This window comes from Somniosus microcephalus, chromosome 12 (assembly GCF_052327205.1).
Source record: "Somniosus microcephalus isolate GS21.2 chromosome 12, FLI_Smic_1.0, whole genome shotgun sequence".
NCBI classification, from domain to species: Eukaryota; Metazoa; Chordata; class Chondrichthyes; order Squaliformes; family Somniosidae; genus Somniosus; species Somniosus microcephalus.
This window is the reverse complement of record NC_140998.1, coordinates 55,232,186-55,256,045: the sequence shown is the minus strand read 5'-3', so window position 1 is coordinate 55,256,045 and position 23,860 is coordinate 55,232,186. Positions and strand designations below refer to the sequence as shown.

At 40.6% G+C, this 23,860-nt stretch overlaps 1 protein-coding gene across 1 annotated transcript in view; it reads right to left on the bottom strand.

Annotated features, from left to right (window-relative positions):
• The window catches only part of togaram1 (TOG array regulator of axonemal microtubules 1), a 135,831-nt gene that overhangs the window by 30,132 nt on the left and 81,839 nt on the right, over positions 1 to 23,860 (bottom strand). Inside the window, 11 exon segments of the mRNA XM_086002900.1 lie at positions 538 to 736; positions 1,925 to 2,040; positions 2,218 to 2,344; positions 3,065 to 3,223; positions 4,851 to 5,086; positions 8,865 to 8,970; positions 9,679 to 9,835; positions 16,482 to 16,619; positions 19,437 to 19,608; positions 22,795 to 22,973; positions 23,289 to 23,387. Coding sequence (XP_085859026.1) covers positions 538 to 736; positions 1,925 to 2,040; positions 2,218 to 2,344; positions 3,065 to 3,223; positions 4,851 to 5,086; positions 8,865 to 8,970; positions 9,679 to 9,835; positions 16,482 to 16,619; positions 19,437 to 19,608; positions 22,795 to 22,973; positions 23,289 to 23,387 — 1,688 coding nt within the window.

The window sequence follows — 23,860 nt, the reverse complement described above, 5'->3', positions numbered from 1 at the left end:
GCTGTATATTCTATATAATTCTACGTAAAAAGAACTGAATTGAGATTGACTAGATTCTTCAATAAAACCCTTGCAGGAGCGCACAGGTTTTCATGCAGACAGTCAAATCAGGTCACAGACGTAAAAGGACAGTGTACTACGCCACAGTGTCTCTCAGTTATTATGCATGTCATTTTTATTGTTTAACTGGGAAGGACAAAAAAAAACACCGAAATCAGGGCGGTCTTGCTAAATTGTCAAATACAGATTCATTTATGGAGATGGGATTATGTAATTGGAATGTAGTATGTGGCACGTCATTTAATGATGTTTTGACATTAAATGTGCTGTCCTTATAAAACAATTTATTTTTGGAAAAGAAACAAAAGTGAATTAATAGAACTACATATTTGCATGATCTGCCCTTTTTGTTACATCCCCTCCTCCAAATACAGAACCTCTACAAGGCTTTAAAAACTAGACCTTGATTCAGAAAACATTAATAAGTTTCAATTATTCATTTATCAGTGATGATTTAAATAGTTGCTCCTAGGTTACCTTAACGATGTTAACTATAACAAGTTCCTGGTTGTTCTGACAATCTGTTAATAACTGCTCGATCCCTCGGCTACGATCCCGAAAGTCCTTTGCACTCAATAGGCCTGTAATTTCCTTGAGGTATTCTGCATTTTCCATCAAGTTTCGCGGAGATGGTTTCCATGTATCACGTAAATTCACTGCTCCTTCTGCGATATCCCTGTTATGAATTAAAATCCATAATCATAAAACTTTCTTCAAATATGAAAGTGTGTAAAAAGCTTCTGTTTAAAAATCAACCCAAGGTGTGCTCACATAAAAACGTATTGAAAAAGGGATAATGTTCTCAAAAATGATCTGCATTAGAAAAATAGTTACCTTTGCCCTTTCTTGATTGTACATTTTTAATGTGGGTTTGCTGCTAAAGACTCAGTTTGATTTTCCTTAGGAGTTCTATCTGCAGCCAACTATAAACATCATTAATTGAGGACCCTATAGTGCACCTAACTACACTGAGGTAGCACCTTTACTTCAGGCGGCTTGAGGGATGACCAATATGAATAAAGTAATAGGAACTCAATCAGGAGCTGCAACAGAACTGGGAAGTGAAAATTAAAAATTAGCCCACACACAAAAATAATTCTAATTCGGGTTCTCAAAATTATATTTTTTAGAAGATAGCTAGCTGTGGAAATGTTTCTGATTTCTTCCTGAGATATACTATTACTACTGTGTCTCCATGGTTACAATTTATGTTCCGATCTGTATCATAACAATACAGCAGAATAAAGTGGTACATTTTTGCAGTCACTAGATTCTGCAACAATGAAAAATTGCCCAGTATGGTACAATACTCAAGTTATAAACAATATATATTGTTGGATTAAGTATAGATTATGCATGGAAACCATCTTCACGAAACTTGATGGAAAATGTTGAAAACCTGAAGGAAATTACAGGCCTATTGGATGCAAAGGACTTTAGAGATCGTAGGACTTTTTTTTTGGGAGAATGGAAAGAAGTGTGAAGAGAAAGAGCGAGCAGAGAAAACCCAGACCAGTGGGGATGTCCTGCCTGGGCAAAGTTTCACATCTTCCAGCATTTGACCTCTCAACAATACAGGTCAACTAAAGATGCATGTGTTACTGTCTAGTAACTGTAACAAAATTAATGAATGTAACTTGCAGATAACATATGAGAGTCAGCAAGATGCTAGATTCAAATATATTTCTCCCCCCCGCGCCCCCCGGCTATTACAATAGTTGCATTGGCATGATATATTCTACATACTGCATTCAAATTATAAAATCCAAGTACATTGAAAAAATAGAAATTCAGCCACTACATTACAATGTTCTTTTCGCAAAGAGCCAATTATTGATTAACTGCAAAGTAAATTTGATAATACCTTCCTGTTAAACTTTGTACTTCCCTGGAGCTAGATGAAGCTCGCATACTTCCTCCACTACCAGGATGTCGTCTACCCTTTGCTGATGGGGTATCTAATGGCATTTCTCCAAGGCCCTTACAGAAATAAAAGCATAATTGGGTTTAATATTATCAGGAAAAATAAGTCAATGTGCCAAAAAATTCAATCATTACTTTAAAAAATGTCATGCTATAGTTAATAAAGTGGCAAAAATATTTACATTAGGAATGACTGAATTATTGACAGGTCCTTAAATACCAACTGTATTGTACCTTTTGTCGAAGATTATTAACAGTATCTCGAATATAAGGCAGGTCCTTGGGTGGCAAATGCTTTTCAAGCACTTTGTCAAAATCATGGTGAGACATCATAATAAACAACATCTTGCGTCCATAGTATCTGTAATATGGCAAGAAGTCACTGCATCACCTACAAAGACTTATGTTTCAATACCTTAATTACCAAAGTAAAAAGAGTATGTAACCCAGGGATAATAAACTACAATCAAAATTCCAGTGGGTTAGACATCTTGACAAAACAGAAACCCAAGCAGGGGTGCATCCTACTGATCTTCTCAGGCTTTAACCTAATGAAAAATGGAAAATTCATTTTTATACTCAATAAACATTTTTGATTAGCAGGCAAGCAGCTAAATGTCCTAATCTTGCTAAATACAGATTTACAAGATTGAGAAATCTTCCTCCTAGAGTGCCAGGTTACATATCTAAATAAGAGAACATCTACTATTGGTCTTGAATAATGCTTACATCAGAACGCAGTAAGACGATTAAAAAAGTTAGAATTGAGTCAGCTTGGCTCAGTTATTATTCTCTCAGAAGCCTGGTTCCATCCTTGCCTAGACTACACTTGGAGCACTGTGTGCAGTTCAGGTCTCCATGTTACAAAAAAGGCTTATTCGGAGTGTAAACAAAGGCATAGACCAGTTGGACCAAATGGTCCGTTTCGATGCTGTAGATTCTATGTAAAAACTAGTGCTACTGCTGACATCATTGAAATTGGAAATTTATCACCCTGGGAACAACTGAATCAGCCCCATGGTCTACAAGTTGAATCACTAGATTGTTCTATAAAACTCAGCATTAAAAGACATTTACTTGCCTAGTTTCTTGTGATCCATCCTGTGCAAATTTTGCTACAGCAAGTATAATTCGATCAGTTATATCTTTAATTCCAGGTAAAAGCCGTCCTGCTCCCATTTGCTCCACTACATTGGCAAGATGCTGTGCAGTACATTTTCTTACCACAGCATTAAGATGGCTGAACAAAGGCAATGAAGATACAATTAAAGATGTGTTAAAAAGGAAAATTAGTCAGATTTCTGAGTAGTTATGCTAATTAAGTTATCCGTTGGTAAACCTTATTAACTAGAATATCAACCAGTCACCAAGGAAACACAACCTTCAGGAGAAGAGGGTAGGGGAGAAAAACAGGCAGAGAAAAGTGAAGAGGGCATCAAATGTTTCTTCCAACTACCATACGACTTCCTCATATGGCCTTCTTCAGTTCTGTTAACTAGAGGCCATCAACTGGACTTCAACAATACAAAATAAAGGCTTTCTTTATTAGAAAAACTTCATTAGAGCAAAAGTATGCATAGGATAGGTAAAATAAACACAAGCAAAGCAGACAGCATGCTCACAGAAGCCCCACAATAACCCTGTTTACTTATTTGCCTTGTTGGGATGTGGCTTCCCTCCATTTGGCTCCTTTCCCATTCAATCAGAAATTTGTTGTGTGGGAAAACTGCAGGTGCAAATCTACTTTCTAGAATACCAGCAACCAAAGAGATGCATTTGACAGCAGCCATATTTTCGATTATCAATTTATGCAGTCACAGATTTTAAGTCTGAAGTGCGAGATAGATGTTTGGACAGAGGCCTGTCCTGAACTTGGAATCTTGTGACACAGGCTTCAAACCCAAGAAGATAGACTTTGGTTGACGTGTAGAACTTGATACCTTATTTTCCTCCTCATTCCTTCCCCAACACAGAAGGAACAAATAGAAGAACAGCAAGATTTATAGTCCAAATTTCAGCTTCTGCATGTAATAAGCTGGCCACCCTTGAATTTTTCCCTCCTAAAATTCAGTATGTGTGTTCATTGAATGACTATCCACGTTAGAGTAGTTGTCATGTTACTGGACTAGTATTACAGAGGCCTGCACAATAATGCAGAGAACACGAGTTCAAATCCCACCATGACAGTTTGAGAATTTGAATTCAGTAAAGGTCACCATGAAGTTGTCGGCCACACCAATGTGGCTGATCCTTAACTGCCTTCTCAAGAGGCATAGCAAAACAACCCAGTTGTATCAAACGTTCTCGGTAAAGAAATGCCGGCCTCGTCAGCGATAACCAAATCTCAAGAATGAATTTTAAAAATTCACAGATAATGAACATGGTAGGCAGACAGAGCTTACTGAAGTTAACTTTTTTCTTTAAAAGGGACTTTACATAAAGCCAACTAAAAATTCAAAACAAAATAAAAAAAATGTTGAATGTCTCACTCAGGCTCAAAAAGTATTCTAGTATTGATTGAAAGGCTTCACATGCTCATGGTGACATTCCAGTGAATCAGATATAGAAAATGGGAGCAGAGTTGCTGTGTTAGGCCACTTTTCTATATACTGCAAAAATGGGAAGACTCTTAATACATGGGGAAAGGCGGCAGTGATTTCAATTTCATTTTTTTTTAAACCAATGAAGTTAGACTATTGTACAGAATAAAATAAAGCAAGATTTAATTTTCACAATCAACCCTTTTGATCTCTCTGCAAACCATATCAAATAGAATCCTCAACAAGAATCAAAGGAAATGAATAAAACATAGAAACAGTAATATGTTCCTGTTAAAATATACATATTAAAATAAGTGTTATGTTTACTTCAGTCCGCCATTTATTAAGGATGAAAGCGCTCGTGCTGGGGTAACGTTGATGACCATTGCATTCAGTGCTTTGTCCACATCCTCTCGTATGAAGGCATTAGATTCACTTGCTTTATGCAAAAGGATTTTAACACTATTATCCAGCTCCTGATCCATATTCTTCTTGAAAACTGTGTACATGTCTCCTAAGCAGAGCACTGCTACTCGTGAAACACCAGAGCGTAGGTTTTTCACCTGTAAAATAGGAAATATACATAATTGATTCTGAAAATACAGCTTATGGAAACATTTAAAATTTAAATTCGGTTCCTAAATCATTTTACTATATTTGCCTACTTAAATATACCTACCTGTTTATGCAGGTTTCAATAATAAAAGGAATTTGCATTTATATTGCGCACCTTGAACATACTCCGCATGTCCTAAAGTGTTTCGCAGCCAATGAATTACTTTTGAACTGAGTCATTTATATAGGCAAAATACAGCAAGGCCCCACAAACAGCAAATTAAGTTTTTGCTGGTGTTAGGAAGAATGTTGGCCGGGACACTGGTGGGTGGTTGGTGGGGGGGTGCTTACAAGAAAACAGAGATTTGGTTCAACAATTCATCTGAAATATGGCCCCTCCAAAAATGCAGCATTCTTTCCGATAGTCCACTGAAGTAACAGCCTAGATTTTAGGCTGCACATAGTGACACCACTATTCCTGGCCAGAATGGAGATGATTGGCTGAGGGGAATTACCCATTTATCTAACGGGGGGAGGGTCTCATCATTTACCCCTCTCCAGGATTATGGTATATGTCTAGATAGTGATTAGTGAAAGTAAACTCCTAATCGTGAAGGATGCAGGCCCACTTACAGGAAAGATCGGTGATGCTAACCGAAAAGAATCTCAGACAGATCTGAAATTTGTAACTGATACCACTGCAATTTATATGTTTGGGGTTCTCACTATTATTTGTATTTTAAAAGAGCACACACTGTTTGAATAGACAGGAGTTCCAAATGATTTTAGGAATTAGGAATAGGAGTTGACCATTCAGCCCCTGGAGCCTGCTCCGCCATTCAATTAGATTATAGCTCATCTGCACCTCAACTCCATTTACCCACCTTTAGAAACATAGAAGATAGGAGCAGGAGTAGGCCATTCAGCCCCTCGAACCTGCTCCGCCATTCAATGAGATCATGGCTGATCATCCAAATTCAGTACCCTGTTCCGGCCTTCTCTCCATATCCCTTGATCCCTTTCGCCTCAAGAAATATATCCAACTCCTTCTTGAATATACTTAATGAATTGGCCTCTACTGCCTTCTTTGGTAGAGAATTCCACAGTTTCACCACTCTCTGGGTGAAGAAATTCCTCCTCATCTCTGTCCTAAATGGCTTACCCCTTATCCTTAGACTGTGACCACTGGTTCTGGACTCCCCGACCATCGGGAACATCCTTCCAGCATCTAGTCTGTCTAGTCCTGTTAGAATTTTATAAGTTCGATGAGATCCCCTCTCATTCTTCTAAACTCCAGTGAGTACAAGCCCAATCGACCCAATCTCTCCTCATAAGTCATTCCTGCCATCCCAGGTATCAGCCTGGTGAATCTTCGCTGCACTCCTTCCATGGCAAGAACATCCTTCCTCAGATAAGGCGACCAAAACTGCACACAATACTCAAGGTGTGGCCTCACCAAGGCCCTGTACAACTGCAGCAAGACATCCTTGTTCCTGTACTCAAACCCTCTTGCTACGAAGGCCAACATACCATTTGCCTTCTTAACCGCCTGCTGCACCTGCATGCTTACTTTCAACGACTGGTGCACAAGGACGCCCAGGTCTCGTTGCACTTCCCCTTCTCCCAATCTATTGCCATTCAGATTATAATCTGCCACCAAAGTGGATAACCTCGCATTTATCCACGTTATATTGCATCTGCCATGCTTCTGCCCAATCACCCAAACTGTCCAAATCATACTGGAGTTTCTCGGCATCCTCCTCAGCACACACGCCCACCCAGCTTTGTGTCGTCTGCAAACTTGGAGATATTACATCTAGTTCCCTCGTCCAGATCATTAATATATATTGTGAATAGCTGGGGTCCAAAGAGCGATCCCTGCGGTACCCCACTAGTCACTGCCTGCCACTCGGAAAAAGATCCGTTTATTACAACTCTTTGCTTTCTGTCTGCCAACCAGTTCTCTATCCAAGTCAATACCTTGCCCCCAATCCCATGTGCCTTAATTTTACACGCTAATCTCTTATGCGGGACCTTATCGAAAGCCTTTTGAAAATCCAAATACACCACATCCACTGGTTCTCCCTTATCTATTTTACTAGTTACATCCTGAAAAAATTCCAGTAGATTAGTCAAGCACGATTTACCTTTTGTAAATCCATGTTGACTTTGTCCGATCCAGTCACTTTTTTTCCAAGTGCTCTGCTATTACATCCTTTAAAATGGACTCTAGCATTTTCCCCACTACCGATATCAGGCTTACCGGTCTGTAATTCCCCGTTTTCTCTCTACCACCCTTTTTGAACAGTGGGGTAACATTAGCTACCCGCCAATCCATGGGTACTGTTCCAGAGTCTATAGAATTTTGGAAGATGACCAGCAATGCATCTACTATTTCTAGGGCCACTTCCTTAAGTACCCTAGGATGTAGATTATCAGGCCCTGGGGATTTATCGGCCCTCAATCCCATCAATTTCCCTAACACCATTTTCCTACAAATACTGATTTCCATCAGTTCCTCCCTTTCATTAGACCCTATGTTCCCCGACACCTTTGGGAGGTTATTGGTGTCCTCCTTTGTGAAGACAGAACCAAAGTATGTATTTAATTGGTCTGCCATTTCTTTGTTCCCCATTATAAATTCCCCTGATTCTGACTGCAAGGGACCTACGCTTGACTTCACCAATCTTTTTCTCTTCACATATCTATAAAAGCTTTTACAGTCAGTTTTTATGTTCCCTGAAAGCTTACTCTCATACTTGGCCTAACTCTAGTTTATGTCCCATCGTTCTTGATTCTCCCACCAGAGGAAACAGTTTCTCTGTATCTACTGTATCATATCCTTTTAACATTTTAAACATCTCAATTAGATTAACTCTCAACCTTCTAAACTCAAGGGAATACAAACCAAGTTTATATAACCTGTCCTCATAATGTAACCTTAAGCCCAGATATCATTCTGGTGAATTTGCGCTGCACCCCCTCCAAGGCAAATATATCCTTTCTGAGGTGTGGTGCCAAAAATAGAATGCCGTACTCCAGATAGGGTCTGACCAAGACTCTATACAACTGAAGCAAAACTTCCTCCCCTTTGTATTACAGCCCCCGTGAGATAAAGGCCAACATGCCATTGTCTTTTTGTACCTGTCTACTAGCTTTCAGTGATTTGTGTACTTGGGACTCCCACCCAAATCTCTCTGCTCCTCTGGAATTCCTATTTTCTCACCATTAAGAAAATACTCGGATTTATCTTTTAAGTCCAACGTGGATGATTTTGTACTTGCCCACAATGAACTCCATTTGCCACAAATTTTCTCACTCGCTCACACTGTCTATGTCCTTTGCAATGTCTGGCTACCATCTGAACTACTTACTGTCCCTCCTAACTTAGTGTCATCTGCAAAGTTGGATATACAACTCTCCATTCCTTCAAAGTCATTAAGAAATATGATGAAAAGTTGAGGTCCCAGAACAGATTCCTGGAAACACCACTTTTCACATCCCGCCATTAAGAGTTTGTACTTTTTATCCGCATTCTTTGTTTCCTACCTCCCAACTTATTTCCAGCCCATGTCAAAAGGTTATCTCCAATTCCATGCACTCACATTTTCAGTAAAGTTTGAGATTTGCTGTGCAATTAGAATAATTTTGCAACCATATGAAAAATAGTGATTAACATCCATTTTTCAGATTGCGGCCCCAATTTTGATGCTGGAATTTTATTTGAACACATTTTATCCTGGTTTCACATAATAAATAGCGTTAGTATGGTCATTAAATAACAACCTCTTGAACAACAGCAAAGACGGCCTCATGCAGTCTTAATGTTAACACATCCGAGTGGTATGCAGACAAACATCGAATACAATTGATGCCTTCAATTTTCTTCTCCCTGTGAAAACATTGAAAAGTGAATTAGTAATACTAAATTAGATTCCAAGTACCAATGATAAACACTAGGAATACCAAAAAAAACTGCTACTATTCTAATTGGAAGACAACAATCTCATCCAATGCCCTTTAATGCAATGTTTAAAGGAAGAAAGTAAGTCTTGGCGGGGGGGCAGGAAAAGAGTACTTTATGTTAAAAGTACTCTCATTTTAGATTGAAGTGGCTTCAGATCAGCTTGCAGACCGTCCTAAAACATGGTTTCTCATTTCCTGTGGAACCACTCCGAGATGCACTTCATTGGTGACACCACTGAAGCAACCTAGCAGGAAGAATGATTTGAGACAGATTTGAAAGTCTCCATGAAGAAAACTGACATTTTCATAGCAAAATGTTTTGGTGTTCCAGCAAGCTGTGCCAATCCAGCATTTGGAAGATTAAACATTGAAAACCAAAAGTTATAGTATAGTCTCTATTTTAAATAAGTGAATGGTATAGATTTTACATAAGACAGTATATCGTATATTATTAAAGGTAGTAATATCTTACTCAGCTGACCACTTGCATAACTATGATTGGTTACAGATATCTAAAATTAGGTTTATTACACCAGCTTTAATAAAGAATATGAAAGTTTGGCTGATCTGATGTAGATCATATAACCACAATACAGAAAATTCTAATGTTAATTAAAAAAAACTCAAACCATACCAGTCTTCCTCAGATAAACGTTTAAGAGCTTCTGATAGCGCAAGGTCTGGTTTGGAGAAAGGTCTCAATTCAGATGGATCTACAACCTCTGGACTAGGCAAAACTGATGGTGTTTGATCTCTGCGTGATGCTCTGGGACCTGGCGAGTTCTCCCCTCCTATTAGGGGGAGTAAAAGAAAAGATTGTAAAAAATTACTTACAATCACATTTTGATTTTGTTCATCTTCATTGCACACAATAATTTTGGATTCAGTTTTAAAATTACTTAAATTTTGAGAACCTATATAGAACATAAGAATTAAAGCATTATAAGGAAGGATTCTACTTTACAATACACAACCAAAATACAATTCAACTATGTTCTTAAATGTCTTTCTGAAAGCTTGGAGCTTCACTAAGGTTAAAAGAGGCCATTCAAAAAAATATTTTGGGTGTTTTGCAATTTTTTTTAGTAAGAAATTTTCTTACAAAACCCTACTGATGGGAATGCCTAGCTTCCATGTCATCACTGAAAATGATTTTCCTGCCTATTCTAAAATGATACAGCACAGGAGGAGGCCATCATGCCTGTGCCTTGGGCGGGTTGTCTTATGAGGAAAGGTTGGACAGGCTAGGCTTGTATCCGCTGGAGTTTAGAAGAGTAAGAGGGGACTTGATTGAAACATGTAAGATCCTGAGGGGTCTTGACAGGGTAGATGTTTCCTCTTGTGGGAGAATCTAGAACTAGGGGTTACTGTTTAAAAATAAGGGGTCACCCATTTAAGACAGAGATGGAGGAGAAATTCCCCCCCCACAGAGGATTGTATGACTTTGGAACTCTCTTCCTCAGAGGGTGGTAGAAGCAGAGTCTTTGAATATTTTTAAGGCAGAGGTAGATAGATTCTTGATAAGCAAGGGGGTGAAAGGTTATCGGGGGTAAGCGGGAATGTGGAGTAATCAGATCAGCCATGATCTTATTGAATGGCGGAGCAGGCTCGAGGGGCCTACTCCTAATTCGTATATATGTTCGTGCTGGCTCTTTGTTCAAGCTATCCAATTAATCCCACTCCCCTGCTTTTTCCCCATAGCCCTGTAATTTCTTTCCCTTCAAGCATTTATCCAATCCACTTTTCAATGTTACTATTTAATCTGCTTCCACCACCCTTTCAGGCAGTGCATTTCTGATCACCACAACTTGCTGTGTAAAACACTGTTTCCTTATGTCGCCTCTGGTTCTTTTAAGGTCACCTTAAATCTGTGTCCTCTTGTTACTGACCCTTCTGCCATTGGAAACAGTTTCTCCTTATTTACTCTATCAAAACCGTTAATGATTTTGAACACCTCTATCAAATCTCCAGTTAACCTTCTCTGCTCTCTGATAAACACATGGGAGTATGATATTGTTGCTATCACGGAGACATGGTTGAGGGAGGGGCAAGACTGGCAGCTCAATATTCTGGGGTACAGAATCTTCAGGCGAGACAGAGGGGAAGGTATAAGAGGAGGGGGTGTTGCAATATTAATTAAGGAGTCAATTACTGCAGTAAGGAGGGATGATATATTAGCAGGTTCCTCTAATGAGGCCATATGGGTGGAGCTTAAAAACAAAAAGGGGGCAAGCACTTTGCTGGGAGTGTACTATAGGCCTCCAAACAGTCAAGGGGAGATAGAGGAACAGATATGTAGGCAAATTTCAGAGAAATGTGCAAATAATAGGGTAATAATAATGGGGGATTTCAACTTCCCCAATATTAACTGGGATAGTCAGAGTGTGAAAGGCTCAGAGGGTGTAGAATTCTTAAAGTGCATCCAGGAGAGCTTTTTGAGCCAGCATGTAGAAAGTCCTACAAGAGAGGGGGCGGTACTGGACCTAATTCTAGGGAATGTGGCTGGCCAAGTGGAAAAAGTGCTAGTAGGTGAGCACTTTGGTGACAGTGACCATAATATGGTGAGATTTAAGGTGGTCATGGAAAAGGACAGGGATGGGCCGGAAATAAAGGTTCTAAATTGGGGGAAGGCCGATTTTAATAGGATAAGGCAGGATCTGGCCAAAATGGACTGGGATCAGCTACTTGTAGGAAAATCCGCATCGGAGCAATGGGAGGCTTTCAGAAGGGAGATTGAGATCATACAATGGCAACATGTTCCCGTAAAGGTCAAGGGTGGTTCCAAAAACCACAGGGAACCTTGGATGTCAGGGGATATACGAGAATGGATTAGGAAAAAAAGGAGGGCTTTTGGCAGATACAAAAGGCTAAAGACGGAGGAAGCCCTAGAGCAGTACAAAAAGTGCAGGGGGATACTTAAAAAAGAAATTAGGAGATCAAGGAGGGGCCATGAAATAACACTGGCGAGCAAAATAAAGGAAAATCCTAAGATGTTTTATAAGTATATTAAGGGTAAGAGGATAACTAGGGAAAAAATACGGCCCATTAGGGACAAAAGTGGCAATCTGTGTGTGGAGCCGGAAGATGTAGGAGGGGTTCTAAATGAATTTTTTGCATCTGTTTTCACTATGGAGAAGGACGATGTAGACATAGAAATAGGGCGGGGGGACTGTGATATGCTCGAACATATTAACATCGAGAGGGAGGAGGTATTGGCGGTTTTAGCTGGCCTAAAAATGGATAAATCCCCAGGCCCGGATGAAATGTATCCCAGGCTGCTGTGTGAGGCAAAGGAAGAGATTGCGGGGGCTCTAACACATATATTCAGGACCTCTCTGGCCACAGGGGATGTGCCAGAGGACTGGAGAACCGCTAATGTAGTACCATTATTCAAGAAGGGAAGTAGGGAAAAACCGGGGAACTACAGGCCAGTGAGCCTAACATCAGTGGTAGGAAAATTATTGGAAAAAATTCTGAGGGACAAAATTTGTCTCCACTTGGAGAGGCAAGGATTAATCAGGGATAGTCAACATGGCTTTGTCAAGGGAAGATCATATCTGACTAATTTGATTGAATTTTTTGAGGGGGTGACTAGGTGTGTGGATGAGGGTAACGCAGTGGATGTGGTATACATGGATTTCAGTAAGGCCTTCGATAAAGTCCCGCACAGGAGACTGGTCAAGAAGGTAAGAGCCCATGGAATCCAGGGTGCCTTGGCACATTGGATACAAAACTGGCTTAGTGGCAGAAGACAGAGGGTGATGGTGGAAGGTTGTTTTTGTGACTGGAAGCCTGTGGCCAGTGGGGTACCACAGGGATCGGTGCTGGGTCCCTTGCTGTTTGTGGTCTACATTAATGACTTGGATATGAATGTAAAAGGCATGATCAGTAAGTTCGCGGATGATACAAAAATTGGTAGGGTGGTAAATAGCGAGGAGGGTAGCCTCAGTCTGCAGGACGATATAGATGGGTTGGTCAGATGGGCGGAACAGTGGCAAATGGAATTTAACCCGGAAAAGTGCGAGGTGATGCACTTTGGGGGGACTAACAAGGCAAGGGAATACACAATGAATGGTAAGACCCTAGGCAAGACGGAGGGTCAGAGGGATCTGGGTGTGCAAGTACACAGATCCCTGAAGGCGGCGGAACAGGTGGATAAGGTGGTAAAAAAGGCATATGGGATACTTGCCTTCATTAGCCGAGGCATTGAATATAAGAGCAAGGAGGTTATGATGGAGCTGTATAAAACACTGGTTAGGCCACAGCTGGAATACTGTGTGCAGTTCTGGTCGCCACACTACAGGAAGGATGTGATCGCGTTGGAGAGGGTGCAGAGGAGGTTCACCAGGATGTTACCAGGGCTGGAGCGCTTCAGCTATGAAGAGAGACTGGGCAGATTGGGTTTGTTTTCCTTGGAGCAGAGGAGGCTGAGGGGGGACATGATTGAGGTGTACAAAATTATGAGGGGCATAGATAGGATGGATGCTGAGGAGCTTTTTCCCTTAGTAGAAGGTTAGGGGGCATAGATTCAAGGTAAAGGGTGGGAGGTTTAGAGGGGATTTGAGAAAGAACTTTTTCACCCAGAGGGTGGTTGGAGTCTGGAACTCACTGCCTGAAAGGGTTGTGGAGGCAGGAACCCTCACAACATTTAAGAAGCATTTGGATGAGCACTTGAAATGCCATAGCATACAAGGCTACGGACCAAATGCTGGAATATGGGATTAGGTTAGACAGGGCTTGATGGCCGGCGCGGACACGATGGGCCGAAGGGCCTCTATCCGTGCTGTATAACTCTATGACTCTATAACAACCCCAGCTTCTCCAGTCTCTCCACACAAGTCCCTCATCTGCACCAACTCCAAGGCTTCCTAAAGTGTGGTGCTCGGAATTGAACACAATACTCCAGCTGAGGCCTCACCAGTCTTTTATAAAGGTTTAACATAACTTCCTTGCTTTTGTATTCTATTCCTTCATTAATTAAAGCCCATTATTCCATACGCTTTTTTAATAGCCTTCTCAACTTGTCCTGCCACCTTCAAAGATTTGTGTACATACACCCTCGGGTCTCTGTTCCTGCAACCCCTTTAAAATTGTACCATTTAGTTTATATTGCCTCTCCTCATTCTTATGAAAATGTATCACTTCACACTTCTGTGTTAAATTTAACCTACCATGTATCTGCCCATTTCACCAGTCTGTCTATGTCCTCCTGAAGTCTGTTAATATCCTCCTCATTGTTTACTACATTTCGGAGTTTCATTATATCTACAAACTTTAAAATTATGCCCTGTATACCCAAGTCTAGGTCATTAATATATATATCAAAAAGAGCAGTGGGCCTAATACTGACCCCTGGAGAACACCACTTGTTCCCTTTAGTCGGAAATACAACCAACCATTCACCACTACTCTTTGCTTTCTGTCCCTTAGCCAATTTTGTATCCATGCTTCTACTGTTCCTTTATGCCATGGGCTTTCATTTTGTTAACAAGTCTATTATGTGGTACTTTATCAAACGCCTTTTGAAAGTCCATATACACATCAACCGCACTACCTTAATCAACCCTCTCCATTACTTCATCAAAGAACTTAGTCCAACACAACTTGTCTTTAACAAATCCATGCTGAATTTAATTTATTAGCCCATACTTTTCTAAATGCCAATTAATTTTGTCCCAGATTATTTTCTAAAAGTATCCCCACCACCAACGTTGGGCTGCATGGCCTGTAGTTGCCAGGTTTATCCTTCTTCCCCTTTTTTGAACAGTGGTGTAACATTTGCAATCCTCTGGCACCAACCCCATATCTAAGGAGGACTGGAAAATTGTGGCCAGAGGCTCCACATATTTCCACCCTTACTTTCTCAGTAACCTAGGATGCATCTCATCCAGACCAAGTGACTTTTCTACTTGGAGGACTGCCAGCCTTTTAAGTACCTCCTCTATCTATTTTTTATCCTATCCAATATCGTTGCTGCTTCCTCCTTTACTGCTACATTGGCATCTAGGTGAAAACTGATGCAAAATACTCATTTAGTACCTCAGCCATGCCCTCTACATCCACAAGATCATCTCCTTCTTGGTCCCTAATCGGGCCCACCCTTCTTTTGACTACCTTTTTACTACTCATATGTTTATAAAAGACTTTTGGGTTCCCTTTTATGTTAGCCGCTAATACTTTCTCTTTGTCCCTTATTCCCTTTTTTAGATCTGCTCTAAAATCTCCAATTTAAAAAAAAAGGCATCTGACGCCAAGGGTTGCACACCTGAAATATCAATAACCTGTGTTTACTCTTTATAGATGCTGAATGACCTGTTGTACATTTCCAGCATTTTACATTTTTATTAATGGTCAATGTGTCCTGTACTGAATCTCATCACTACAGGATAAATGAAGGGGACGGTGGTTGTTAGTAGACTATAGGAACTGTAAAACAGAAAATAAAAACAGGTAAAGACGGGAAATGGAGAAATTAATGTAGAGAAGAAACAAGAAACAGAGAATGACTGAAATAAAACTAGATGGTGACATTTGATGGAATGCAAAACCACCAGCTAGACATTGGCCCAGAATTTGTAGTCAAGGCGTAACGCCTCTATCCTGATAAAAAAAAATCCGCACTTACCTTCAGGCTCCTGGGCTTCGGGTCCTGGACCTGCATACGTACGCCCGCGTAAAGGCCTATGGATCCCAGGGACGCAAGCGGTTCAGAAAGTTCCCTGGGGTCACTTAGGCCAGGTCCGCCAATCAGAAAGGAGGATTCCTAATATGCTAATTGGGATTCCATTTACGAACGGATTCCCCAAAAGCACACAAAGAATCCCCAAATAATTAAATAATTTATACAACTTTAATAAAAATAAATGTTCCCATTTTCAAATTTAATTAGAAGTCCCTTCAATAAAGCATATACTTGTACAATTTAAATTTTTTGAAAAACTATTGAACATTTTAATCCAGGCCAAAATTTACATAAACTAATTTTAAATGTTTGTGTATGATTTTTTATTAAAAAATTTTTAATTTAAGATTTATATCAATCCTTATACTGGTGAAAGCAGGCCCTACACCGGCTTTTACCAGGTGTAAGGGTTTTGTGGGCATTTGCTGGGCAGTAGTTGGGCAAATAGCCCAACTCTGCACCAGCGAGTGATTTTTAGGTCAGTGTGGATGATCTGTCATGGTGAACCTTGACAGATCGCACGTTCTGGGTTTTCGCACATGCGCAGCGCATGCGGAAACTCGGAACTTGCGGGACCTTTTCTGATGGCTTACGAGTGACAAATATGAAACAGTTCTGGGTTCCTTCACCTTAAAGCATGATGCCACTTCTACAATTCAATAACACAAACTGGGCTTGGCTGGAGATTTCACATTCCATCAAATACTCCCTTTTAGGCCTTAATTCAAACTTTAGATTTAATAGCTACTCCTTACCAGAATTTGGTGAGCTAGAAGTTCGATTTTTCCTCATACTAGTGCTGCGTTTGAGTTGCGAAGGACTAAGAGTGGCTATTTCTACAGGTGAAGAATCAGTTTTCAACTTAAGAAAAACATCACCACTGATGCTCAAACCTAAAAAGACAAATGCTGTCTGAAGTTAAAATTTTAGTTATAAATTCTTCGAATTTAGAAACTTACAAATCACCATCCAACTCCTCCAATACTATCAGTTCTGGTTTTCAAAAATAAAATTAAAATTAAAACTAGGGAAGAGCACAATCATTGTGCATTTCATTAATAAGAACTGTATCAAAATCCCACCCATCAAAAAACAAAACTTCAATTGTGGCTAGAATCTCCATTACTGTGGCTCTTCCTGGTCAACAAGCCATGCTGGTGAAGCTTACACTGTGACAAGATATTCCCTCACCAATTTCTTTCCTTTCCACAGATGACGTGGCCCAGAATGTGGAAGATCTCTTAACAAACCATTTATACATTATTGAGAAGGTAACCAATGCTCATAAACAAAAGTGTATTGCACAAAGGAAACAATCCAATAAGATAAACTGCTTATGAAGTTTATTCAAAATATTAAATGCTTTCAAGTTAATGTTTGGATAGACTTAGTTAGATAGCACCTCAACATAATCATCCATACTATTGGTGGTAAGGAGGAATTTAAAATAAATTAAACAGTAGAATTTTGCAATAGGCTTAATGAATTATTAACTCCTAGGATGATGCCAATGAGACCGATTTGTCAGCACTCATGCCGTTGGGCCAAAGAATTACCTCATTGTGTAAAAGGAGTGTCCAATGTCATGCTGAAGGGGAAAAAATGAAAAGATTGATAGTCACTTTAAAGACACAATTAGGTTAATTCTCTATGTCCTGAGCCTTGGTTGCTGAAAAACCATCTTTAGAACCAATTTTCTACCAACACCAATTTTGGATGTTGTGGAATCCAATTCCAGAATCAACAACTTGCAATAATATAGCACCTTTAATGTAGAAAAATGCCCTGAGCTCAGAGGAAAATGGATGTCGAGCCAAAGAAGGAAAGATTAGGAAGGGTGACCAAAAGCTTGGTCAAAGGAGGAATTGGAGGGTAAAGGCAGAGGGATTTAGAAAGAAAATTCCAGGGCGTGTAACCTAGGCAGCTGTAGGCACATCCATCAATGGCGAGGCAAAGGGAGGGGGTGATGTACAAGAGGCCAGAGTCAGAGGAGCGGAGAGTTTGGAAATGGGGGAGCTGTTGTCGGGCTGGAGGAAGTAACAGAGGTATGGAAGGCACTAGGGGACCAGGAGCTAATGTTTTTTCATGGGGATGGGAGCGATGGGCTAGCAGCTGTGGTGAAGGGTAGAAAATGAAGAGCAGAGTTTTAGTTAAGCAGAAAGTTAAGGCAAGATGGGATGCTAACCAGGTGATTATTGGAGTAATCAGGTCAGGAGGTGACAAAGTCATGTATGAAGGTTTCAGCAGCAAGATGGTCTGAGGTCAGGGCAGATATAGGGAATGTTAGAGGTGGAACTTGGTCCTCTGAGAAGATACGGTGTCTGAAACTCAGCTCAACATTGAACTAAATGGTGAAATTGAGAGAAGTCGGGTTCAATCTAAGACAGTAACCAGGAAGAGAGTCTGTGGTGAGGGTCTGGAGTTTGAGACGGGGCTGAAGATGATGTCTTTAGTCTTCCCAATGTTTATCTGGAGCAAGTTAAGATTCGTCCAAGACTGGATGTCAGACAAGCAGTCCGACAGTACAGAGGTAGTGGAGGGGTAGAGCTAGGTGGCACTGGTGTACATGTGGAAGCTGTCCCTATATCTATGAACAAGGGGCAGCTTGTAGATGAGGGGACCCAAGAATAGATCCTTGGGAACTCTGGTGGGGACACTGCAGGGGTGGGAAGAGAAGCCATTGTTTGAGATGCTGGCCCTGATATTTAAGAGGAGCTGGGGAGGGAACGGGGGAAGGTGTACTGGCTGGAAAACCCTGGAGTACGAGTTTAACGGAGGTCCTGCCTAATTTTTGTGACTCGGTTTCCCGGCCCGCTGCCAGCTAGATTGAGGAGCAGTCTGGCAGGAAGGCCTGTGGCACTGGGCCGCAGCCAGGAAGAGGAGGGAGGGAGGGAGGGATGGGGAGCCTGAGGACCTCGGAGGGCTGGGGGCCAGGAGATGACATCCAGGGGAGAGGGGGACTGTGAACAGATTGGGGAATGTGGGGGTCCGATTGCAGGGAGGGAAGCACTCCTACTTCTCCTGGCCCACAAGCAGTGCTGTAAAGGCACTTACCTGAAGGATCCAGCCCTTCTTGCCTTCCTTTAGCTGCCGAGATCCCAGAGCCCTGGGAAACCTGGCCCGCAGGTGCTAAATGTAAAACGCCTCATTAAAATATTTTAATGCCGGACCCATGGTTAAAACCAGAACTGGAGGCAAGTCGGGTCGGTTCTCCGATTTTTCAATTTTTAACCACCCTGCGTGGGTTTAAAATGATCCCGACTGTTTCTATGATCGGATAGGTAAAACTGGAACCAAGCGAGGGCAGTCCCACTGAGCTGGGCAATGCAGGCTGCAGAGAGGTCAAGGTGGGTAATGCACAATGGTCACACTCACAGAAAATAATATATGAGTTAGAAGAGGATGAGGAAAAGGGAAGATAGGGAGAGCAAGTGTTTCAATTTTTAAAAAAATGTTTAAGTTATAAATACAAGATTAATTGCAATAATACTATTCCTGAGTGGTGTTTAACTCAGCACTGGTTAATAATATTAGTGTCACACTGTATAATCTGAAACCTCAATAAACTAGCCAGCAGAGCATAGAATTCCCTGGAGGTGCTGGCAAACTAATAATTAAATACATATTCGTATGCAAAACTTTCCTATGCAAAATGAGAAAAAAGGCCACAATTTGCAAAAAACAGAAGCTGATCTATACAGTAATCTTACTTTCAGTTCTAGTTTTGTCTGGATCTATGTTCCTTAGTCTTTCGTGTAATCGTTCTTCCTTCTTTACATGATCGTTGTGATTATGGTCTCCTTGTTCCTCTGAACGACACTGTTGAACTCCTTCCCGTTTCCTTTGCTTCATTTTATCCCGAGCTGATTTTGACATGGAGATCTTTTAAAGAAAGAATATGCATTTATATAGAAAAAACAAACTTGCATTTATATAGCACCTTTCACAACCTCAGGACATCCCAAAGTGCTTTACAGCCAATTAAGTACTTTTGAAGTGTAGTCACTGTTGTAATGTAGGAAATGTGGCAGACAATTTGTGCACAAGGTCTCACAAACAGCAATGTGATAATGACAAGATAATCTGTTTTTTAGTAATGTTGGTTGAGGGATATTAGCCAGGACACTGGGGAGAACACCCCAGCTCCTCTTCGAAATCGCGGTGCGAGATATTTTACGTCCACCTGAAGGGGCAGAGTGCAGCTCTCCCTCGGTACTGCACTGATGTGTACACCTGGATTGTGCGCTCAAGTCTCTGGAGTGGGACTTGAACCCACAATCTTCTGACTCAGAGGCGAGAGTCCTACCCACTGAGCCACGGCTGACATTTATAGTACCTCATCATGGCTCAGAAATGTCCCAAAGTCTTCTCGTACAATCAATTGCTTTGAATTGCAGTTATTGCTAGGTGGGTAAATGTAGCAGCTATTTTGTGCAAAGCTAAGTCCCCAAATCGCAATAAGGTGACTGATTAGTTATTCTGTTTTTGGTGGTGTTTATTAAGAGTCAAATGTTGACCAGGACACCAAGATGCTGAGTTTTTTTTTGTTTTAACATCCACTAGACCACATAGATGGAGTCTCAGTTTAACATTTCAACTGAAGGACAGTACCTCAGGCAACACAACAATCCTTCAGTACTGTACAAAAATATCAGTTTAGATTATGTGCTGAAGTCTTGTCATTGGGCCTGAACCTGCAACCTTCTGACTTATAGGCGAGAATGAGAAGAGTCAAGCTGCTACTTCTTGCAAAAGATAATGCATCACTTGAGTTACAAAACCCATTACTTCTCTTCAATCACAAAGATCATCCATAATTCTCATCTTCAGAGTATTTGGGCAAAGAGGAGTACACTACAGGTAGACTATCCTTTATCCGAAAACCTCGGGACCAGCCGTGTTTCGGTTTTCGGAAAATTTCGGATTTCGGAAGGTATTTTATAAGACTGGGAAATTTGTCGGGGGTGGGTCGGCGGGAGTCGGGGTCGGCGGGGGTCCGCTGGCGGGGGTCGGGGTCGTGCGCCACTCTGGTCATATCGTGCGCACGACTTACGCTGAACGAAAAAACCTTCGGTTTTTAGAGGGTTTCGGTTTTCGGAAGTTCGGATAAAAGGTAGTCTACCTGTATTACATTTACACCATTTTATAAACAGTGAGTTTTAGTCAAAGAACAGTGTACACTTTTGGGAAAGCAAATAAATGAGAATACTTTTTGCATGAGAATTTATTTTTAAACAGCATGTCTACCATTGTATCTATATCTTAAATATTAAAACTTTTGTGCTTTACATAAATATACATGTTTGATCCAAAATTATTATTTTTTTTTAACCAAAATTACATTCATTTAGACAACTGAAACTCAATGCATGACAGCTGACTTGATATTTATTTTATCTTTCACAAATGTAATAATTCTGCTTTCAAACTTATGAATTTTACAATACTGAGAAATATGATGCAGATTCTGAATACCAAATTTAAATAATTAGGTAAACCAGTAACTGTAAAACTGTAAATAATCCAACAGTAATGGGTCATAATTTGCTGCAGCGGGGCATCTTATGCGCCTACCGTTAGTTAGATTTGCTCTTGCACATTTAGGTTTTAAAATTTTTTGCATGGCAAGTTGCTGAAAGTGTGAGCGGATAACGGTGCTGCGAGGGAGACAGGGCATCTGGGACCTAAGTGAACAAGGCAACAACAGGGTATTTCCTTAACCAATCAGATTGTGAAATAAACAGCGCAAGGATTGAGAAGGAGGTGTAAATTAGAGTGGAGTGGGTGAATTAAATGTCAAATCAGGTACAGAAAGAGAAAAGAGGGAAAGAAAGATTGGATTGAGAAAGATAGAAAAGTTTAAAAAAATTACTTGAAAAGGGTGAAATGATAAGACTTAACTTTCTGTGGCTAGTTTAGTTCTTATCTACCGTGCAAATAGAGCAACTTCAAGCCATTCAATGTATTTCAATGGTGAGGCAGACAGCGAGATGCCGTTTTTGCGAAGTAACTCAGACAGCAACTTTTGGATATTCACATTTAACCGTGCATCTGCCTCTCACCTGAAGTTGCTGTATCATTGGTGCATAAATAACTGAGTGCCATTAGCCTCACTGTTATTTTGACAGCAAAATCTGGCCCTATATATCATGTATTGCGAATTAATTGTTAACATGTATAGGCAAATAAAACAGCATGACTGGTTGGATGAATTAGTGGGACAGATCCGAAACCTGGATGTGAATCTATTAAACACTGATGGAATAAAAGTTTTCTCATTCTGCTGACTATATTAAGAAAGAAAGAAAGAAAGAAAGGAGAGAGAAAAAAAGAAAGAAGCGCCATTCACGATCACTGACATCTCAATTAAGTACTTTCGGAGTGTAGTCACTGTTGTAATGTGGGAAACGCGGCAGCCAATTTGCCCACAGCAAACTCTCACAAACAGCAATGAGATAATGACCAGATAATTTGTTTTTGTTATGTCGATTGAGGGATAAATATTGGCCAGGGCACTGGGAATAACTCCCCTGCTCTTCTTTGAAATAGTGCCTTGGGATCTTTTACGTCTACCTGAGAGCAGAGACGGGGCCTTAGTTTAACGTCTCATCCGAAAGACGGCACCTCTGACAGTGCAGCACTCCCTCAGCACTAGCACTGGAGTTGTATTACAATTGTAAATAAATACGTTTTAGTCTCAATAAGTTCCTTGTAGACATGATTCTACAACATAAAAAGTTCATGGTTTGACTCAAACTGAATTGTAAATAGCAAGGCCACAAAGTTAGCTTGTACAGAATGACTGCTCCGAGACTGAGGTTATGACAAATTAATAGGGCAGCAGTTGAGGTAATTTAGCTCTGCATCAAATCTAAACTGAGAATGCTTGACGAGTGCAGGTATAAAAGTATTATATTTTAACATAGTGAAGTGTATTACTGTGCATGAACAGATCAGAAGTGTTACTTCTTGACACCATAACGACAATGTAATACTTTGCTTGCATTCCAGCCCTTTTATATTAAACCCGATCACCTCCCATCTGTCAAGTGCTATTGTAGCAGTTACCTCTCTTTCATTCTCTGGAGCATCAAAGCCAGTTTGGCTACACTGATGTACAGCCCTTCCATAGATTCCTGAAGGAGGCTCCATTGTCTTTAGGTCACATGTATCATCCCCACTATCAAGAGACGGGATTATGGCTTGGCTGTACGTTAACTGAACTGACTGGGGACTTCCAAAGACTCCTTATGAAACGGAAGCAGAAAAAAAATTGGCAAAGAGCTACCTTATTTTGAAAATTGCAATGCATGTCAGTACACCAAATACATTCCAATTTCACCGATTTATAAATACATACACAAAAATAATCCAATACTAGCCAAAGAATGAACTACGGAAGAATTTTCATAGAATTATAGCATCCTAATTATTGACAATCTGGGTAGTCTTGTATAGCTCCGACAAGTCAATGCAATGCAGCACTTACATTGAACAGAATTCAGAGATTTTTTTCATTATGGCATAAGGGGAACATGAAGAAAAACTGCTCATAAACCTACCTTTTCCTACAATAACTACAGAGTCCTCAGGGAGCCCATTTCCAGAATTTATATCATGGTTGTTCTTCTGCTGCATACTGAAGGTAGACCCCGTCAGTCCTAAAACAGTTATTAGTTGGTTAAAAAAAATGAAAGAAATAACTTGCATTTATATAGCACCTTTCACAACTGTAGGATGTCCCAAAGTGCTTCACAGCAATGAAGTGCAGTCACTGTTGTAATGTAGGGACATTCAGCAGCCAATTTGCACACCGCAAAATCCCACAAACAGCCATTAGTTTCAGATAATGGGGTCCGTTCACCATCTTCTAAAATTATTTGCATCTGTAATGAGAAAATTGCTTCCATTCATTCAGCACACCAGGGTCTCTGGCTAAACACGTAATGCAGATCCCATAGCTCTCATACTGAGATTTAGGGGGTTGGGGGGGCGGGTGTGGCGGGGAAAGAGAAGACTTATTTAATATGGTACTTTTGATTGGCAGCTCACCCAACCAATCCTTGACAGAGCGCACGGGGGGGCGGGGCAGAGGCTTATTAAGCTTTTGGCTTCCCCTCTCTAACGACAGTTT